General features: G+C 45.8%; 1 protein-coding gene across 1 annotated transcript in view; it reads right to left on the reverse strand.

Moving 5' to 3' along the window:
• CLPB (ClpB family mitochondrial disaggregase) overlaps positions 1 to 18855 on the reverse strand; it is a 93341-nt gene that overhangs the window by 43897 nt on the left and 30589 nt on the right. The window contains exons 4-5 of the mRNA XM_067305809.1: positions 16821 to 16924; positions 11714 to 11842 (exon numbers count right to left, since the gene is read on the reverse strand). Of these exons, the coding sequence (XP_067161910.1) occupies positions 11714 to 11842; positions 16821 to 16924 (233 nt within the window). The remainder of the gene's footprint in view (positions 1 to 11713; positions 11843 to 16820; positions 16925 to 18855) is intronic.

Here is an 18855-nt window from a genome sequence, read left to right on the forward strand (position 1 = left end):
CCAGCAAGAGATCCAAGTTCCTGAGACAAAGGTCAGACACTAACAAAGTCAGGTAAGAAGCTGCAAGAAGAGGTCCTCACTGAAGTCTGGTTTATGAGTCAGTGCTCATAAACACAGTGATTCAGACTGAGACCAAATGTGTATGTGCTTCCAGACAGATGACAGACGAAAAGTCTAAAACGATGATAGCCAAACTGCAATGCATGCTTTTAGAGGAGGAGGCTGATAAGAGCAGATAGCAAGATAACAGCAGGATACCATAATACCAGCATACAAACTGTGCTGGCATGAGAGAATGAGTCTCAGTGGTGGAGGTGTGATGTTATATATTAAAGAAAATCTGGATACAAAACCCATAAATAAGTTAATTGTACCAGCCAGTACACAGTTTTTTTATGGAATGAAATGTCCCAATTTAAAAGGGAAATTCCGTATTAGGATTTTGCTTCTGAAAGACTGATCAGCTTGGTGACAAGGATGTGACAAGCTAAGAAAAACTGGAAAGACTGTAAGTGCAAAAACCATGATATTAATTACTTGGTAAGGAACAGAGACTAAGAGATACTTCCTAAAGCAACTGGTCAGAAAACCCACATGAGCAGAGGCAAGGCTTAATTTAGTCTCGGACAGAGCATAACATCATTTCCTAAGAACCACACCGCAACAGGGAACACATTCATGCCTAACTTCTTTACAAGCAAAGACCAACAAAGAATCCAAGGTGTCTTGTTCCAAAAGAGGAACTATAGGACACAAGGAATCCTGTTAGAAATAAAGGGAGCAACCCACCAGGAAAAAGCTTTCCGACAACATGGACGTTAAAGGCTAAAAAAACCCACACTATTTATTAGAAAGTCTTTATAAGGAGAAAAGTTAGGATATTAAAAAAAACCCAACCAACAACTACCCCTCTATCCTTCAAAACCTGGAAGCTGTGTCCAAACAAGGAGACTAGAACAGAACATTTGCCCTGGCAAGTTAAATGTAAAGTTGTAACAATGCAGGTCAAAAGGGATTTAAAACTCTTTTTTAACCATACCAGAAGCTGGAAGTTAGCCAGGGACTGTGAGTTTCAATAGGCGATCAAGATGCAACAGGAAGATCCAAAGACTATATGAAGAAAGGCTAAATGAGCTCCTTGCATCAACGGTTCCTATAGAGAAGTTCCCACACCCAAACCTCTTCTTACAGGAGACAAGGTGGAGGAAGTGTCTCAAATTGAAAAGACACCAGAAACAGTTTTAAAACATAAATGAGGATTAACAAATGCCAGGCCCAGAGACTGAATAGTTCAGAAGGAGCTCAAACATAAAGTAAAACAGCCAAATTATCAACCACTGCCAACGACCTATTGGCATGAAAATACAGCACTGGAAGGCAGCAAACTTGACACCAACTTGTAAAAAAGACTGACGAGAGATCTGGGAACTACAGGCTAACGTGTCTGACTGCTGCACTCAGCAGATAAGTAGACTTTATATAAGGAAATGCAGAAGGAAACATGTGGAACAAGGATATAAGGGGAAACGTCAGCACAACTTCTGCAGAAGAAAGCTTTCCCTTCCAAAGCTGCGGGCACTACCTGGGGTCAGTAACCACGTGGATAACGTGATCTGCTCGATACAGGTATACTCTGATGTTTGAAAATCTTTTGACAATGTTCCTTACCTAAGTAGCAAGCTGTTACCAGAAAAAAGCCTCCCGTGGATAAATAACTCCTTAAGCACTGAAAACAAGGGATATGAACACAGGAGACCAAGTGCTCAGTCTGCTCAGGGGAGGAGGGTTATCGAAGGGCTTCCAAGGGATTTGTGCTGATGCCCGTGGGGTTAGACTACGTGCAAGTGATCTGGGAAAGAGGGCAAATACTGACATGACAACGATGACTACCAGCACTAATTTATTCCGAGCTGCAGAAACAAATAACAACAAAACAACTGCCAAGAACCGCACAAGGACATTATAATGCTGAGTGACAGGGACAAGCAGGCAAGCGAAACTCAGCACAGATAATAAATGTAAACCAACGCACACGTGGAAAAATCAATCTGAATTACACATAAACAATGACAGGCTCCGATCCACCTTTCGCCAGAAAATCAGGAATGAGGTTTTGTTGTTGCTGTGAACAGGTCTACAAAAACATTAGCTTACTGCTGAATCAAGGTGGGAATTACTTCAGAAAGGAGAGCGAACAAACCAGAAAGTCATTACGCCACTGCAGCACCCATGCCTGTCTGCCCCGAGCGCTGCGCTCAGGTTTCCTTGCCTCAGCCCAGAGAAAAGGGTAAGAGTGGCAAAGGCACCGACAGGAGTAATACGGAGCGTGAGGGGCCCGGAGCTGCTGAAGAAGGAGTAACCAAATGGCTGAGGTGGACTCTTCAGCAGAAGAAAGGAGAGTTGACAGGAACCTGATGAACGGTTATAAAATCCGGAGCGCCGCGGAGGCAGGGCGCAGGCAGCGCCTGCTCTGCCTCCTCGGAGCGCGGCACCCATGCACGGCACCCCTTTCGCATTACACGCGGACAAACCGTCGAGCTCACTGCCGAGGCTCTAGACACCAAAGTTCAGCAGGGATCAAAAGGCAATTAGATAAATTCGTGCTTTATTTATTCAGCCACATCGCCTCCTGAAGGTTCCTTGGTGTCATCAGCACATGAGATAAGGTAACCTATAAAGAGGCATTAGCACATGTGGTGCTGGCACATGGCAGCATTAAGGCTCTGAATTGCAGGATACTACTTTAAATTTGGGGGAAAAACAAAACCCTCATGATTCCTTGATCTCTTTTAGGCTGTTCAGCGCTGTGATAACGGCTGCCGTGCTTCCCTTTGGGTGTAATCTCCGCTCCGCAGAACCTCCCTGCAGAAGGAGCACCTCGCTGCTGCACGGATCCCAACGCAAGGGGTGCGCAGGGAGCGAGAGAAACCGGCTGCAACGATGCACGTGACCCGCATGATTCTGCCTCAAGGAGAGCAAACTCTCCACTCCCGGCTCATGATTTTTTCTTTGTGAAGCCCATGTTTGCTGGCCACCTCTCACGCCCTACTAGCAAACAAGCCCTCTTCTCCATTCCCGCTCAGCTACCTACCATGTGATGGGCCTTAACTTCCAGCTCCTGTTACATCTGTTTGTTCCCTTTCCAGCCGCGCTACACCCTGGACTCTTGCCCACAGATTTTTCACTCCAGCATAAAATTCGACCAAATTTGCTCTCAGTGATCCCGGTGGAACTCTGGAAAATACAGGGCTCTGCAGAGCTATTCCCAGTGCATAGCGATACTGCTCTCGTTGGAATCAGCCCTCCCGAAAAATAATTGTACTGAGGACTGCATTGCCCTTTGAATGCACAAAACCACCCACATGCATGACAAATGGGAAGGCCACAGTACAAGAGGAAAAGAAAAAAAACAATTTTAATGTGTGTGTTAAATATAAACATGCTATTTTGGATCTGCCTTCCTGGACAGGTAACTTATTTGAACGGCGCTCGTGCTGTAACAGATAAGCAGCCTGGAGTACATAACACCCCTGCCTGCACGCACGCACCCCCAGTCAGAAACAAAGCAGGCACATAAGCTGCAGCACATTTTGTGCAGGCAGAGAAAGCGCCCCCCCAATTATCTCCTTCCCAACGCACGAGACTCCAATCCACAGCCTCTTCGTGCAAGCGGGTACGTCCCTGAAATCACAAAATAGCACGGGGGAGCGGCTCTCAGAGCAGGCTCCACGTGGGGAACGTGCCCTCCAGCAAGGCTCCACCGAGCAAGGGGCCCTATTGCTGCTGGTGCACCCCCAGCCCAGCGCAGCACGGCACAGCACGGCACGGCACGGCACGGCACGGCAGTCTCCCTCCTGTTCTGCAGCTCCGTGTGCTGGGGCAACCGGCCAGGGGATCACAGCGCTCTGCTGCTGATCTCCCGTGCCTGCTCCTTTGGTCACGCAAGAGCAGAGAGGCTACGACACAGCACTGCGTGTACCACTCAGGTGCAGACCTCGCAATCGGGATGCAAGTACAGGAGCCAATTTTGCAAGTTTTGCGCTCAGGGCACAAAGTTTGACACGTCGGAATTAAAAAAGGGCTTTGCTCAAGACATTACCAACACTAGCTAAGTCTTATCGCAAAACTTTCACCTTGCACAGGAACTTTGGACCCCTCTCCAACACAGGCTTTCCCAGCAGCACATGGGAAGGACCACAGCATGGAAGGGCTCTGACAATTTGCACTCTAGTTTGGGGTCACAAAAACCTTTACTCTTTGCAATCAGTTTTAAAACAAGCTGGCCTACCTGCTTCTTTCAATCTTAATTCTAATCTGAGTTCACGTTGGTTCATGCCTACCTAATAACATGTAGAGGTGAAAATAACCCACCTTATCTTTGTTTGTAAGGTCATAGTACAAGAAGGAAAACCAAAGAATGATGCATCATCTCTCTATATATTTGCACATGTGGGCAGAGCTATTAAACCCATGACAAACATTATGTCACTGTAGAGCTTTGTACCCAGAAACACTGAGAAAGGGATCTATTTGCGCCCGTGCCCTATGGGGAAACTATTCTTAAGCACTCCGACATGGACATAAATGTGCTTGCACTCACACACTTATTGCTCTCGCCACGGTGGGATGTTAGAAGCTTCAATGCTGTGATATGATTGGTTTTTAAATCCCAGTCTCACAGGATTTTAATTACTGGTCTGGCACGGCTGGGAGTGGAACTTGCTGCCGTCGGATAGAGGGGGTCGATACGCCGGCCCAGAACATATTGAGCCACAGCGCTTGCAGACTCTATTGCGCTATTTAATCATCTTTTGCAAAATTTACAGTGCAACAGAAGGAATCAATACTGAATTTATCACATTCCCTTGTAAATATGAGCATGGAGAGGGAGAGAGGATTTCAGGCACTCCTGCACCACAGCAGGCCTGGGATAGATGTGTTATAGCAGGTGCTTTTATTGTGTAAGCCGCATCTGGAGCAAACTGCAAGGATGGAGCAGCTGGGGGACACCTACCACGTATATGACTCTCTGGAAACGCTGATCCTGACTCCCCCGCTGCCACCTCAGAGTCTAGAAGGGCTTGGTGCCTTCTGAGGCACTGGTAGGAGCTCAGAGAAGTACTCAGCAGCGCTCCTCCGACACTGTGGATTGGGTTCGAGGCACTCTGAGAGATCTGTTCTCTCCTAGCTCAGGTAGGGAGCTGGCGCAGTATTTTAGGCTCTGTAGAGGAATAGGGATGCTCCTCCCAGCATGAGTTCTTACCAAGGAACCATCACTTTGCATGTATGCCTACGGGATCCCGGACAGTAGAGGCAGAGTTATTTTATTTAAAACTGGCCTGTTTCTTGCTCAGTGGGACTGACTTACGGCCTTGTTCTTCACAAGACAGACGGGTGCTTAACTCTAGGAAACATGAGGCAAAAAACAGTGGAGACAAAGCAGCCTGTGGCTTTCGTTTCCCTAAACTGAGTCCCGGTAACACCAGTTTTGCAGACGAACTCGCACATTCCCCCAGACCACTGCAGACATGGTTTGCATTCATAACGCGAGTGCCATGGACAAAACTAAGTCCTGGTTCCCGTGGTGCTGACGCCATCCTACCTGCTCCGCTGTTCTTCCCAAAACCTTGGCTGATCTCAAGTTACAGTGTCAGAACCAACCGAGGGTGAGCTAAGAGGCAAGACAGAAAAAGCTGCCAAGGTAGCTTTAGAAAAAATGAAACGATTTTTGAAGGGAACCAACTAATGGGGGAACTTTTCAAGCACCCATTTATTGCTGCACGCTGGTTCGGGCCTAGAGGCAATGCTTTCCAAGCTGCAGTCACTCCCTAGGGCTACATGGGTCTGTAAAGGAGGACCGAGAAAAGCAAAACCTGGCAATAGGTTTAAACTCACTATACAGCTGTGTCTGAACCCTGGGTGGAAATTTTTAAGGATTCATCCATAAAAAAAGACCTCCTGTGCACAGACTTTCAGCCTAACAGACCTCTGCCAGCTTGGCTTCCTCACTTTCTCTAAACTGCCCCAGTTTTGCGCTTGCTTATACTGGTAACTCCAGTGGGTGGAATGAAGCGGACAGACGGCACCTGTCAAGATGCGAAACAGGCCCAATGTAGCCCCTCTTCTTTGCCGCCACGTGGTGGCTGCTGGGGGCCCTGGGAGGCCGAAGCTGCCTAGCGATGTCCCTTCGGCCTCCCACAGCACTCTGCTGCTATAGGAATGGAGCCCTTTGCATCTAGCGTACAACTGGAAACACCGGGTAAAAGACAAATTGTGCAGAATTCAAACATAACAAAACCAGCTATAATTACAACCTCAATTTTCCTCATAATACCACTAGCACTTTCACCTTCTGATGTGAAAAGACCATCCCTTGCAACGGTAGCTCTGTAACTTTTTTTACCTATCATTTATCGCATTTACAATACTTGTAATTATAGTGTATCATATACGTGTGCGTGGAACGTTACCAGCAAATGTACTGCTAAATTTACTGGCAAACTGAGCGCTGAAGTCTGGGTTACTGCAGCTTTAGCTAAAATGTTTTTATAAATATGCATTCTTTTCTTTCCTTCTCCCTCTTTTTTCTTTAATTACAGATGTACGTGTACTGAGTTGAGTAGATGACTTACATTTTGCAAGGCAGTGTGGAGAGAATCAAGCACGAAGCCTACATGAGCGTGATCATTACTGTGAGTCAGCTTGCCAAAGGCTGCGGGGTCAGCAAAACCGCTTTAGCTGCAGTGGATGAAGTCCACTGCAGGGAGACCAGAGTTCCTCTCCCAGCTTCTCTAGCAATTTGCAGCGTGACCTGGCTCAGTTACTGCTTTGTTGCACCTCAGAGACTTAAAATCCCAGTCCAAGAGATTTTAACTGCCGGTATGAAAGCACAGACTACTTTTGGGGGTACCTTCAGCACAACATCCACATCAGTGGTCCCACGTCGGAGACAAATACCACAACCGTGGTAGTTGTTTGTAAACAGTGTGCAGGAAGAGGGAATAAATGGGTGTTTACAGTCAGACATCTCCCATGTACACCAGCACCGCAAAGGCCCTGGCAGGAGGTAGAAGCAAAGGGAATTTCTGAAGATGGAAGTGGATAGCAAGTTAGTCAGGGATTAGGAAAATGTGAGGGAGAATGAAACACTTGGGAGCTGTAACAAGAGGCGGATCAGGTTTGGCAGGAGGGGATGAGCCTGTCCCTGTGATGGGAATAAAGAGAGGGGAGGTGTTGGCAATGGGCAGGGGATCGTCTGTGAGGGAGGGAACCGCTCTTACATTTAAACAAAGAGAGGAAATGTCAGACACCACCTACTCAAGTGCGTCATTAAAGCAGGGCATTTCACACAACAGGTTTGCGAGAGAGGCTGTGGAGTCTCCATCCATGGAGCTATTCAAAACCCGACTGGACACGGCCCTGGGCAACCGGCTCGAGCTGACCCTGCTTTGAGCAGGGGGCTGGACTAGATGATCTCCAGAGCTGCCTCCCAACCTCACTGATTCTGTGATTATAGAAGCCCTGGCATCCTGATGGGGAAACACTGTTCTCCCTTTATCTTCTTGTTTGTCCCTCATGACAATTACAGAGTGTCTTAGGACCTAGGTGCCTTAGTCAGGGGCCAAGACACCGCTCTAGTGGTGTGCTGTATGACTAGAGATTGAAAAGACAGTCCCGTTTCAAAGAGTTTGAAGTATGAGACAACAGCTGGATACAGTCAGACAAAGACATGCAAACAATGAAATGCTGCTGAGCAGCAAATTAGGCATCAGCAAGCTACTTGCAAGGTCTCCTGCCGACAACTGAGCGCTGGAGCGAGCACTGGGGAAGAGAATGCAACAGCTCTCCAGAGTTCAATGAGCTCCCTCCAAGCGAAGGTGCTAGTTTGACGGTCTAACCACCAGGCAATGGAGGCTGACGTCCTGGTTGTCAGCAGCGCAATCTCTCAATGGCAAACGAGAGCTTGGTGCACAGGGCTGGGACAGGCTGTGAAAGGCCTTTAAAGCGAAGGCAAGCAGATTATACTTGATTTAATAAAGGAGGGGCCAGTCAAGAGATGCATAGGGGCAAACAGTGTCTGGTGAATCTGATTTCAAGCCAGTCTTGAGCTCAAGCGTGTTCTGGAGTTCCCTGCAGGGAGAGCAGGCTTGCTCATGCTGGCTCACGCTTGCTCACGCTGCTCCCTCGCTTGAGGGCAAGAGGGCTCATTAGCAGCGTGAGCAATTGGGGAGGTTTGGTTTGACTATCAGCAAAAGTCCAGGGCTGAGAGGATGAGAGATGGTAGGGATGCACCCTGCTTCCAGACACCGGCTCGGGGGTCACAGGAACCGAATTCTAGTCCTGGTTCCCCGCTGACCTGGGTGCTCTTGGACAGATCACCTGAACAGCTCCTCTGGCTACACGCGTTTCAGGGACAGATTCTGGAGCAGGATTAGACTCAGAAAGTTGCTAGAAGGGTGTTAGGAGAAGGCTGAGCTCTACGGTGAGGCTACCCTTCTGCTGCAGAAAGATAAACTTCTTAGTACTGGCTGTTTTACACAGCAGACTAAAATGATGACATAATAAATGCTCCCTCTAAAACTAAGAGGCTTCCACCATCAACCGGCCGTAGAGTCTGCCTTCCTCCGAGCCAAACACAAAGCCCTCCGAATCGATCGTGCCTGGAGTAGCAACTGGCGCACTCTGTAGACGTGAGCTCCCACCCACTCCTTCACATAAACACTGACATTTATGGTGTCAGCTCAGGTCAGGAGACTGTGAAATGTCACCAACAACTGCCCAAAAGGACAACAGAGCAGTGACTTCGTCTCGCGGTCTGCTGGGCACACACATGCTGACCACAAGGGGAGAAGGTCCTGGAGGGGTCAAGTGAGTCACTGAATGGCCACAAAAGGCCAGGGAGGTGGGGTGAGGGGCAAGCACATAGGGGCTTCCCTTAAAAATAAAACCGCCCGAACAACGGGGTAGTTGTTTTAACGCAGAGAGGCCTTGGCAGTTAATGGCTTTGGCCCTGAGGGCAGGGCACCAAGTGAAGGAAGTGTTAGAGGGAGTAAATGGACACTTAGTAAAAAGGCAGGTGTAGGGAAGTGTAAAGGAGGAGTGACGGGAGTCTGTTCCATGTCAGCAAACAGGAAACATCCTACTCTCGGATGTCAATGGCAGACCGCATGGGGAAATTATCTTCACAAAAGGGCCTGCGGCAGGCCCACTTTAAAAGGTGTTCGATCTCCACTTCTGAGACCTTCAGACTCACAGCTATGTATTCATCGCAGATTATACTAACAAGAATGCACAGACTGATGCTTTGTTATTGCCCAGAACTGGGAGGAGGGGAGTATCCCGAGTCAAAGCAGTGAAAATCTCATGTCATGCGCCAATCACGAAATCGAACTTCAGCATGCAAAAACACATTAAAAGAATGGAAAGAGTCTGGAAGGACTGTGTCATGCTATCAGCCCAGAAGAATTCACCTGACAAAAGAGGGGAAATGTATTTGATTAGCAAGTAAACCATCGTAAATTTTCATCATAACCATGACTGCAAAGGCTAAGTGGATACTGTCCATGGACTGGTGAATACAGATTAATCTGAAGAACATTGTAAACTTAGCCTCAGATCCTAGGCGGACTTAAGCATGATCGTACACATTATGCACCAAGTGGAGATTCATGTTCCTGGATTGCTATTTCCAGTGTCTAAGCTCTGGGACACGCTCATGTCTTTGTAAGATGAAGGTTTTTTACTTGGAAATGTATTCTTAGTGTAGCATCTCTTCAATTTTTATCCAGAAGGTTTTCCATGGGGCTGGATTAAGAACAGATGATGAGTGATCTTCAAATTTTAGTGCTCTAGCTGACTAAATTTTGAATTTTTACTTTGATTTTGCATACAATCTCTCTAGTTGTATTCAAAAAACACAAACCTACAGTCTGTTATCTGCTTTTTTCTGAGATCCAATTGAGTTTTTTCGAGCTGAGACACTTCGCCATGAACAAAGACATCTCTGATAAGCCTCAAGCAGCAGAAGCGTTCATTCACAGGGACTACAGTGGCTCCAGCACAAAAGTCCAGATACAGGACAAAAAGAACAATCCTCGCTATTAGAGAGGCCAGTGCTTGGTAACAGCACTCAGACAGATGAGCAGGGGATGAGCAGATGTAGAAATGAGATGGAGACTGCCTCCTCTGCCCTTGCAGTTAGTCGATGCCTGTATTTTAGGCTTTCTTAGAGAAAAAGCACTGTCACTGAGATTCACGCCATCTTACTTGTGAAATACATGTGAAATACATGAGATGAAATTGTTGCAGTAGGAGGAAGGCTAGGGATAAAGGACATAAATCTGGAGGAAAGCAGGACTCACTAGTTCTATGGCCCACAGAACAATCTGCATGTTAGGCAGATAGAGCTAATTTAACAGCACCATGCACATCTAGACACACATTCAACAGGCTCTGGTTCTGGATAGTGGCATAACACAAGACAAATGTCATCCTGGTAAAGATCAGCAAGAGGGTAAGTATAAAAAACTGTCGTCATGGTAGCACATCTCTATTCTGTTAGCTAAATGTATCTTTTTTTTCCCTGCGCTAGTACTGATTAGCTTTTGCATCACGAAGACAGTCTGGCATTGCAACAGGTTGGCCAGAGAGGCTGTACAGTATTCATCCTTGGAGGTTTTCAAGATGCGACTGGACAAAAAGCCCTGAGTAACACAGTTTGACCTCATAGCTAACCATGCTTTGAAGAAGAGGTTAGACTAGAGACCTCTTCAGGTCTCTTCCAAACTGAACTATCCTATGAATTTTCATCTATTTAGTATCTCTATATATCCGTTAAACTAGAGATGACACAATACACTGAAGTAGGATCCATGAGAAGAGGGGCTCTGTGATCTAACGGGGAACACCACCAGAAAGTCTTACCGTAAATGCACTGGACTGGGATGCATGAGACAGAGGTTTAACTAATGGCTCAGCTATTGGCGCTGGATATGATCTTTCCAGCCTACTCCACCTACTTATCAACTACTTAGGTAAGATTTTGGGGCAGAAAACACTATAGCTACATGTGTCTGCAGAAGCTTTTGTTGCATGTCTACAGACTAGTTGAGCTGTAATGCTGAGATTCCTATGCTGGTGTTAAACATGCCAGCTCAGGTACTAGACAGAGTCCAGCCTGGGCAGCAAGTAACTGCACAGGCTAATTTTTACTGCTTCTCAAGGGAGCTGCGTTGCTGAGGCCAAGGCACCAACAGTACCTCAGCCTGTACATTTAATGCGGGTACTGGTACCTCCCTAGTGCTTTGCTGTCTCCAGAGCAGATCCATCTCCAGCAAAGGTGGGGCTCTTAGATTCTACACAGCACAGGTAACATAAGGGATATGACAGCGGAGAAGAGCGCAATTTGGGATAGTGAAACGTTCACAGTATTGAATAGAGAGATCAGTGGATGCACTTCCACAGATCTACAGGATGAAAGGGAGCACTCAGTGAATAACACAAGGGCAGCCACCTTAAGTACACGAGAAAAACAGTTGGAGATGAATGGGAACACAGAAACTAAAAGACAAAGAGATCAAAGCAAACAATAAATTGTAATTAATCCTATAAATGAAAAAGTGTGGTCCTTGTCTAAGCCTGACAGACACGTGGGTCAGGCCTGCTCAGTAACAGTGCTCCTGGTCCAAGAACCTGTTGGAGTTATGAAACTCACCTCCATCCAGCAACAATTTGACTGTCACGTAGTCATCGGCAAGCACTGCGTAGTGCAGAGCTGTGCAGCCCTTGAAACTGGCTCTGATGTTCAAGCGGTTGTTGAAGTCATCCTCCCGAGTTACAAGGACTGCAGGGAAAGAAGAATGAAAGCTCAGCTCACCAAGTGAGACAAACCAGAACTGCTTTGTCTGAACACGCATAGCAGCATGAACCATCACCAAGGACGTGGAAGCTTACCAAAGTTCAGAGATTGTTTAGGGCCTAATGACCTCTTTCAGGAGGCAATCAGGATTCCTGTGGGGGTTTCTGGTGGTTATAATCCCCCCACCACTGAGGAGCAGCAGGGATGAAGACAATACAGGTTTCAACAGATTCCAGTCACTGCCTTCACTGTACTCATGCAGGGAAGGAAGTGGTTGGTGAAAGCCAAAGAGAAGAGATTTCAGCATTGTTCCAACCACAGCCTCTTTGCACCTTTTGCTGCTTCAAGTGAAATCAGGATTCAATGCAAGCAAGCAGTACAGACACTTTTGCCTTTTATTTCCCTTTTCCTGCTCAGAAGGGTCCAGAGAACCTCTGCACCTTCCTCCTCTCCTGGCCAAAACACAATCCCAGCAGCCTGTAACTGCTTAGGGCCAGAAGCACAAAACACCAAAGCAGCAAACCATAACTAAGAGAAAGACTCTGAGGGATGACAGTGCTACAGGTCCTTGAGACAGCAGTCAGCTGGTAATGCCCCATGGATTTCCTCATAGTAATGCTGAAGCTTTCCTTCATCATACAGCTCTGATTGCTCATCTGCTCATCCCCATCAGGAACTCCCTCCTAAACTCCAAGCTTTCCAGAAATGCCAAAAAGTAGCCATATAAAAACAGGAACTCTTCTGGAAATAATTCCTTCATTAACGGGAGAGTAATACAGGTTAAAGTCCTACAGAGCACAATACTTGGCTTCAGTTCTGCTCCTGTCTGCATCTATCTGCTTGCCGTCTTTTGTCCGGTATTAAAATGGGCTGTTCTTTGGGACCAGGAGTTTTTATTCTGTGTTCGCTTAGCCACCAGTACAGTGAGCTCCATGAGGTGTGTTCCTAAATGCTACCAGGATGGAAATCACTCATAATAATACATTTTACAACTCATTAAAAAATCCGGGATCCCCTAAGCAAATGCAATTAAATTAAGCCCTGGCAGGTTTTGTGAAATCAGACCTGGAGGCCGTGATGTTCCTTTGAATAGAAACCGATGCTTTCTAAAATTGATTAATTATAATTTTTTCTTCCCTTGAGCTTTGCTCTATTGAATGCCAATGCACGTGGATACCTTGCAAAAGGAAAAGCCCAATGATTTGTACTTTCAGGCCCAAGCAAAGCTGGTACAAGACATTCCAAGGAGGACAGGATAAGGACTGCGCAGTGAGACAGGCAAACTGAAATACCAATTCTTCCAGACCAGGTGCAAGAGCAAGGCAGAGTTTGAACTGCAAAGGTGGAAGATCGGGTAATGCAGTAGATCAAACTGAGGTGCAATGGCAATGGCTTTCTGCAGGGGAAGCCAGCATCACGATGGCTCCAAGTCCAACTCTAGCTAGATCTGCCCTTCTTCCCACAACACACACACACTAGCTAGGGAAGTGGCAGATTTGTATGAAAACCCAGCTAACGCTCAGGTAACGTACCACGACTAGCAAAAATGATTGAACTGTGTCACACACAGGTACAAGACCCCTGTAAGGTAATACTGGGGTGCATCACCATCTCCTGTTCAGTGCAGGTCCAACCTGGGCCCAAGCACAGACTAAACAACATCTGCAACATTGATATACAAGCTTATACTCAGACACACACCATGAGAGAGTTGAAAGTGCTGATGCTCTGGTACTAAACAAAGATCTATTTTTAGATGCCATTTCAAGGGAGAGGGGGGGAATAATGTCCTAAGTCAGGATAAACTTCCAAGTTCTTGAGCCCTTCAGTCCAACCATTAGCAAAAACGAACAGCGGAACAAAAAGAGCCGCTCTTTGTAGGTATTGAAGGAAACAACAGTACCAGCCTCTTGTCAGCCAGAAAGGGAAACTTCCAGGAGCAGGGAAGGCATCCTCACAACATCGGTTCTGAGAGCATCAAAATACTAGAGAGAAGCCAAACTAAGATCTGTCCAGGATGGACAATCAAAGGCACCAAAGAAGCCAAATATTCCATGTTATAGTTGAAAACCCAACATGAGCACCATTTTCACCTCTCAAGGGAGCCAAGCTTCCTCATCACTATCCTCATTGGTTGTTTTATGAACTAGCAGATGCTCTAACTCAGGGCTGCTGGTGCAGGTATTGTGCTTGCTTTATATCTGATTTTTGAGGAAAGGGGGGCTGTCACACCCCTCCCAGAATTAACAGAGACTAATCCTGTCCCACTCACCTGGGACGTGCTACAGGGGACAGACAATAGGTCCAGGCAATAGGGCCAGGTCTAACAGGTTTCAACCCTTCTCCTGGATTTGGGGCTACGAGGAAGCCCCTTTTGGGCACACAACCCCACCAAGGATCCTCTGTAATGAAGGGGCTTGCATGTGCTGTCTCTCCTTGAGTGAATGCCACCCAGTTGGTGGGCCATTTTCTGCTCTTGGATGTGTTTTCAGCTCTGACGTGAATGACGTCTGTGCATGCAGCTAAAATTGAGTAAGCCCATGTGCAGGGACTTTGCCACCTAGACCTCGGGAGAGCTCTGAGCACCCAATACTTTGTAACAGTAAAGTAAACATAGACCATGGGTCTTCTGCAGTGCAGTCTCTACACTCCCTTCTAAAAACTACTGACGGATTACCAGAAGATTTGAAAAGTTCCCATAGAAACAGAACAGAAAACATTGTAATGAATACCTGATGCCATTCTAGCCCAACATCTCCGCTAATGAACCGCAGTAACTCCAGAAAGATCAATTAATGCCCTGGCTCCTTTCCTTTCCTGGGTCTTCTCTCTAAGCATACAGGGTGAGTATGTATATTTATTTATTTGTCGTCATTTCCTACCCAGGGAGGGGCTGGATAATGAACTGCGTGCGTCAGGGAAGATGAATCTGAGATACTAGGGAGCAGTGCAGTAAAGAGATTAAAGTGTTATTATTGTTGGTTTTTTTCCCCCATGGTCCGTTGTGACAGCTCGGCCGTCATCTGTAAAAAATGTCTCAGAGAGAGATAATCATCGGAAACTCAATAAAGCGTCAGGGGAAGCCTCGTCTGTCATCAATCACTGGGTGCCTGGAAATTTTCAGCCCTCTGTCTCCCTTCCTGCCATCCATATAAATGTCTGTAATATATTTTGTGCAGTGTTCGTGGAGCATACCCTCTCGATTTGGATGTTTTTATGAAAAAATATTTATACACGAAATATGTAAATGGGCAAAAAAAACCCCAAAAAACAAAGGCAGTTTCTCTCTCTCCCTCTCTTTTTTAAAATGCAACTGAATTTATTCTTTTTAATAAAACATGTCAACCAAAGAATTAATGCAACTTCTTACTGAATGGCCTTATCTTTTCCTCACCCCCAAAATATATAACATTAGAGAGGGATGAATGCAGACAAAAACAATTAACTTTATTGGTTGATATACTTTGTCTTAAATAAAGTCTATGTACATGCATTATGTATTGGCATTCCATTGTTCATTTTTTAATGTTGTTTCATACATTTTGCATTCACTGCTACAGAAACCTGATGTATGCGTGTTCTTACTTCCATCAAGGAGCAGGTCTATTGCGCGGGTGTGTTACAGTGAGGGATGAGAGCAGAGAGCTTTTAAAAATAAAATAGTGCCCTGTCAAAACTGTCCCCTCGCTGATTCATCTTAACTCAACCTGTGTTTTATCAAAGGTTCAAAGACTACACCTTCATTAGACTTTAGGCAGCTTTCAGCTCGCAGCGCGGCACAAGCCACATACAGACCAACGGATAACGTCACTGCACTAGTCTGGCTTTGCAAACAGCCGAGCGTTATTTTGCTTTGCAAACGACGCAGGGGAAACACTATATGCTCTGGACAATCTATGTGGCTTCCTCAATTTTTCCCTTACAATAGGGAGGAAAAGGGTTAACTTCTAAGCAGAGGGTCAGAGCACACAAAGTGCAGTCAATCCGGACATGGCAATTCCCAGGAATGCCAGGAATGCCAGCAGCTGTCTCAGTTCTGGCAAGGTGGCAGGGAATGTCACCTTTGCTGGGTGATTCATCTCCCCTTTGCAGGGGAGGTCACCTTTGCTGACCCTGCTTGAGGAGGGGGGTTGGACCAGATGATGTCCAGAGGTCCCTTCCAACGCCAGCTATTCTGTGATTCTGCGATTCTGTGAATGACTTAAACAAGCTTTATGCTAGGAAGTCACGTATCATGGGCTGTAATTTCAGAGCTGGGGACAGCAGGTCAGCACAGCGCTCGGATGGAGAAGAGGTCTCTGGAACACTTGAACGAGGAAGGTAACAACCAGCGACATTTTAGCAGGGTCAAGTCTGCCTCAACATCCCAGCAACGGGCATAACACTGTGATGAGATTTCAACCCGAGATGACTGGCCAAGAAAAATCATAACAAGGTCAAATGACACTGCAGAAAAATTCCCCATTTCAATGTAAAGACTTCCAGAGACGAAAGCTAGCATTAATGCTTGGCCAAAACCCAGCAGCAATTATTTGCAACCAGTTCACGTCTTTCAGTTTTATTTCAATTGGACAAGTCTTCCTTCATTTTATATCTATTTATAAGATCTAGAGTAAGGCTACTGGTATAATACAGTTGCCTTGAACCCTCCTCCTTCCCCAGGAAGTGAATGCATTTGGGTCAATGGGATGATGTGCCTATCTACAACTTTGTATTATGCTCTGGCTATATAAAAATGAGTTATCTCTAGGACATTGAAGGATTGCTTCTCATAAACATCTACATAATGTTTTCTCTCGTCTCTAGACATACACCCACTCATGTATCATCAGTCACTCTGCATTTAAATGGAAACTGAAGCTAGTTCTAAAAAAAAAAATTTCAAATTTCCATTTCAAAGCCAGAAAACAAAATTTTGGGACCTCAAAAGCAAATACAGATCCCTGCACATGAACAGTATTACCTTCTAAAGAATGGAGGCCTTTTTCCTTGGCAGTCTCATACACGCTGCTGAATTCATCTCCAAGGTTTGGATCAGCATTAGCTGCGAGCAGGATCTTCACCACACTGTTACAGATAATAAAAAAATAAGGCAGAGGCAGAACATGAGTGAACAAAGTCCTTCAGAGATTGAGAAGGAAGACAGTGGTCAGAGACCCCTCCTCAAACATTCACAGCTAGCGAAGTTAAAGCAACAACCTTAATTAGACTTTTTAACGAATGAAACAACACCAGCATATTCTGGAAACAATTAGACGTGGGAGGCACCTGAGGCAGGGCTGACACTGTAGAGCCACGTGCTGCGAGAAACACAGCCCTCTCAAGAAGACCTGTACAGACCATGCTCATGGCATGAGTTATATTTTCAGTCCATCATGGGAAACAGTTACGTATAGTTTTGTAAGTCTGGTTCAGTGGCGGATACTGTTCCCAACTGCAGCAAACGTCACATTGTGGCTACAAGGCCATCCCTGCCCCAGCAAAAAGGCAGATTCTTACAGCACCCTTCAGGTTCAGGGAAGCAAAACTAAGCTGTGTTATTACTTGTGCTTTTGGGATGCAAACATTACAGACCTAAGTCTCCTTTAATAAAGGTGCCATCCCACCAAAACCAGTGTATAGCATGTCAGAATGAAGCATGACAAAAGGCAGGGAGCCTGGAAGGGGCCTATTCATTCCCATGGTTCCTGCCGAACAATTTATAGCATTCATTGAGTGGTATCCTCTACATTGGGACGGCCAACGGAAGCCATCCTTGAAAAGGAATCTTCTGGATCCTTGTCAGACATGAGAAACAGCTAGTCCTTCTTAACTTCCTTCTGCTCTCACAAGAGGAAGAACTGACCTCAGTATTTCAAAAATAGATTCCAATTACATGAATTATATGGGATTCTGAAAAAAAAGCATTTGACTATTGCGTGAAGCTCAGTTAAACCTCTGTCTCTCAGAACCAGACAATTCATATGAGATCACCACCGGAGACACCTTGATCATCTGCAATCCAACTCAGCAGCTTCCAGGACTTTTGAAAGAGATTTAACCTCTGAGTTTCTAGAGAACTTCCCAGTTATTTTATATTGTAGTTGCAGTGCCCACTGGACAGACAGCTCTCGCTAAGGCTGACCAGCATGGATATCCCGCACTACAACTATCCTACACTTTGGAACTGAGGCTTTCAATCTCCAGACTTGTAATGTTATCCACATGCCACAGCAGGACAAATCAGCACAAGACAGCCAGGCCAGGGAGTTTTGGTGTGGAAGTCCTCCATTTCTGTTTCTGAACCCAAACAATCATCAGGCAAGTATTAGATTTCTCATCACCTCTGAAAGCAGCTTGAAGCCAGTTAATTTTTAATTTTTTTTTTCCAGGGTTCAAGCTTTCTGTGACAACTAGACAGTAACACGTTACTTAGTATTCATCACTGGTGACACGGCTCACGGGCAGACAGCGGTTCTCTGCGATGCGCACCGCAGACTGACTGACATGTATCTGCAGGCTGTGTCTTGTCAAGTCAGATTTAGAATTTAACTTAAGCTCCTCTCCCATTTATCCCATAAATGCATTAGTAGAATAAAAGGTGGTTATTTTACGCTTTGAATAAGGTAAGGTACAATAGAGACACACTCCTTACTGGCATGGGTACGCTGTTCACTGTACAAAGTTACATCTAGCGGACAAAGCACAAACTTGAAAGTCAGGAGATCCTCCCCACTCAATCTCTTGTGTGATCACACAGAGTTCATTTATATCCATTTTTCAACAATGCTCTTAGTTCTAAAATATTTAGGTTGAGATGCACTGAATCTTACTCTTAAAACAGTGACTATTAACTAAGGTTCTTCACCATTTCAAGTGTGGTCATGAGCATGTGAGGCTTCTGAAGATTTTCTCAAATGCTTTGAGCTGTGCATCCATGACCAAATTTTTCTGATGGTTTAGGACTGGCACGAAAGGGTAGGATTCATCTCACCTACTTTTAGACATCAGCAATGTAG

The sequence above is a fragment of the Apteryx mantelli genome, chromosome 1 (genome assembly GCF_036417845.1).
Source record: "Apteryx mantelli isolate bAptMan1 chromosome 1, bAptMan1.hap1, whole genome shotgun sequence".
Taxonomy (NCBI): Eukaryota; Metazoa; Chordata; class Aves; order Apterygiformes; family Apterygidae; genus Apteryx; species Apteryx mantelli.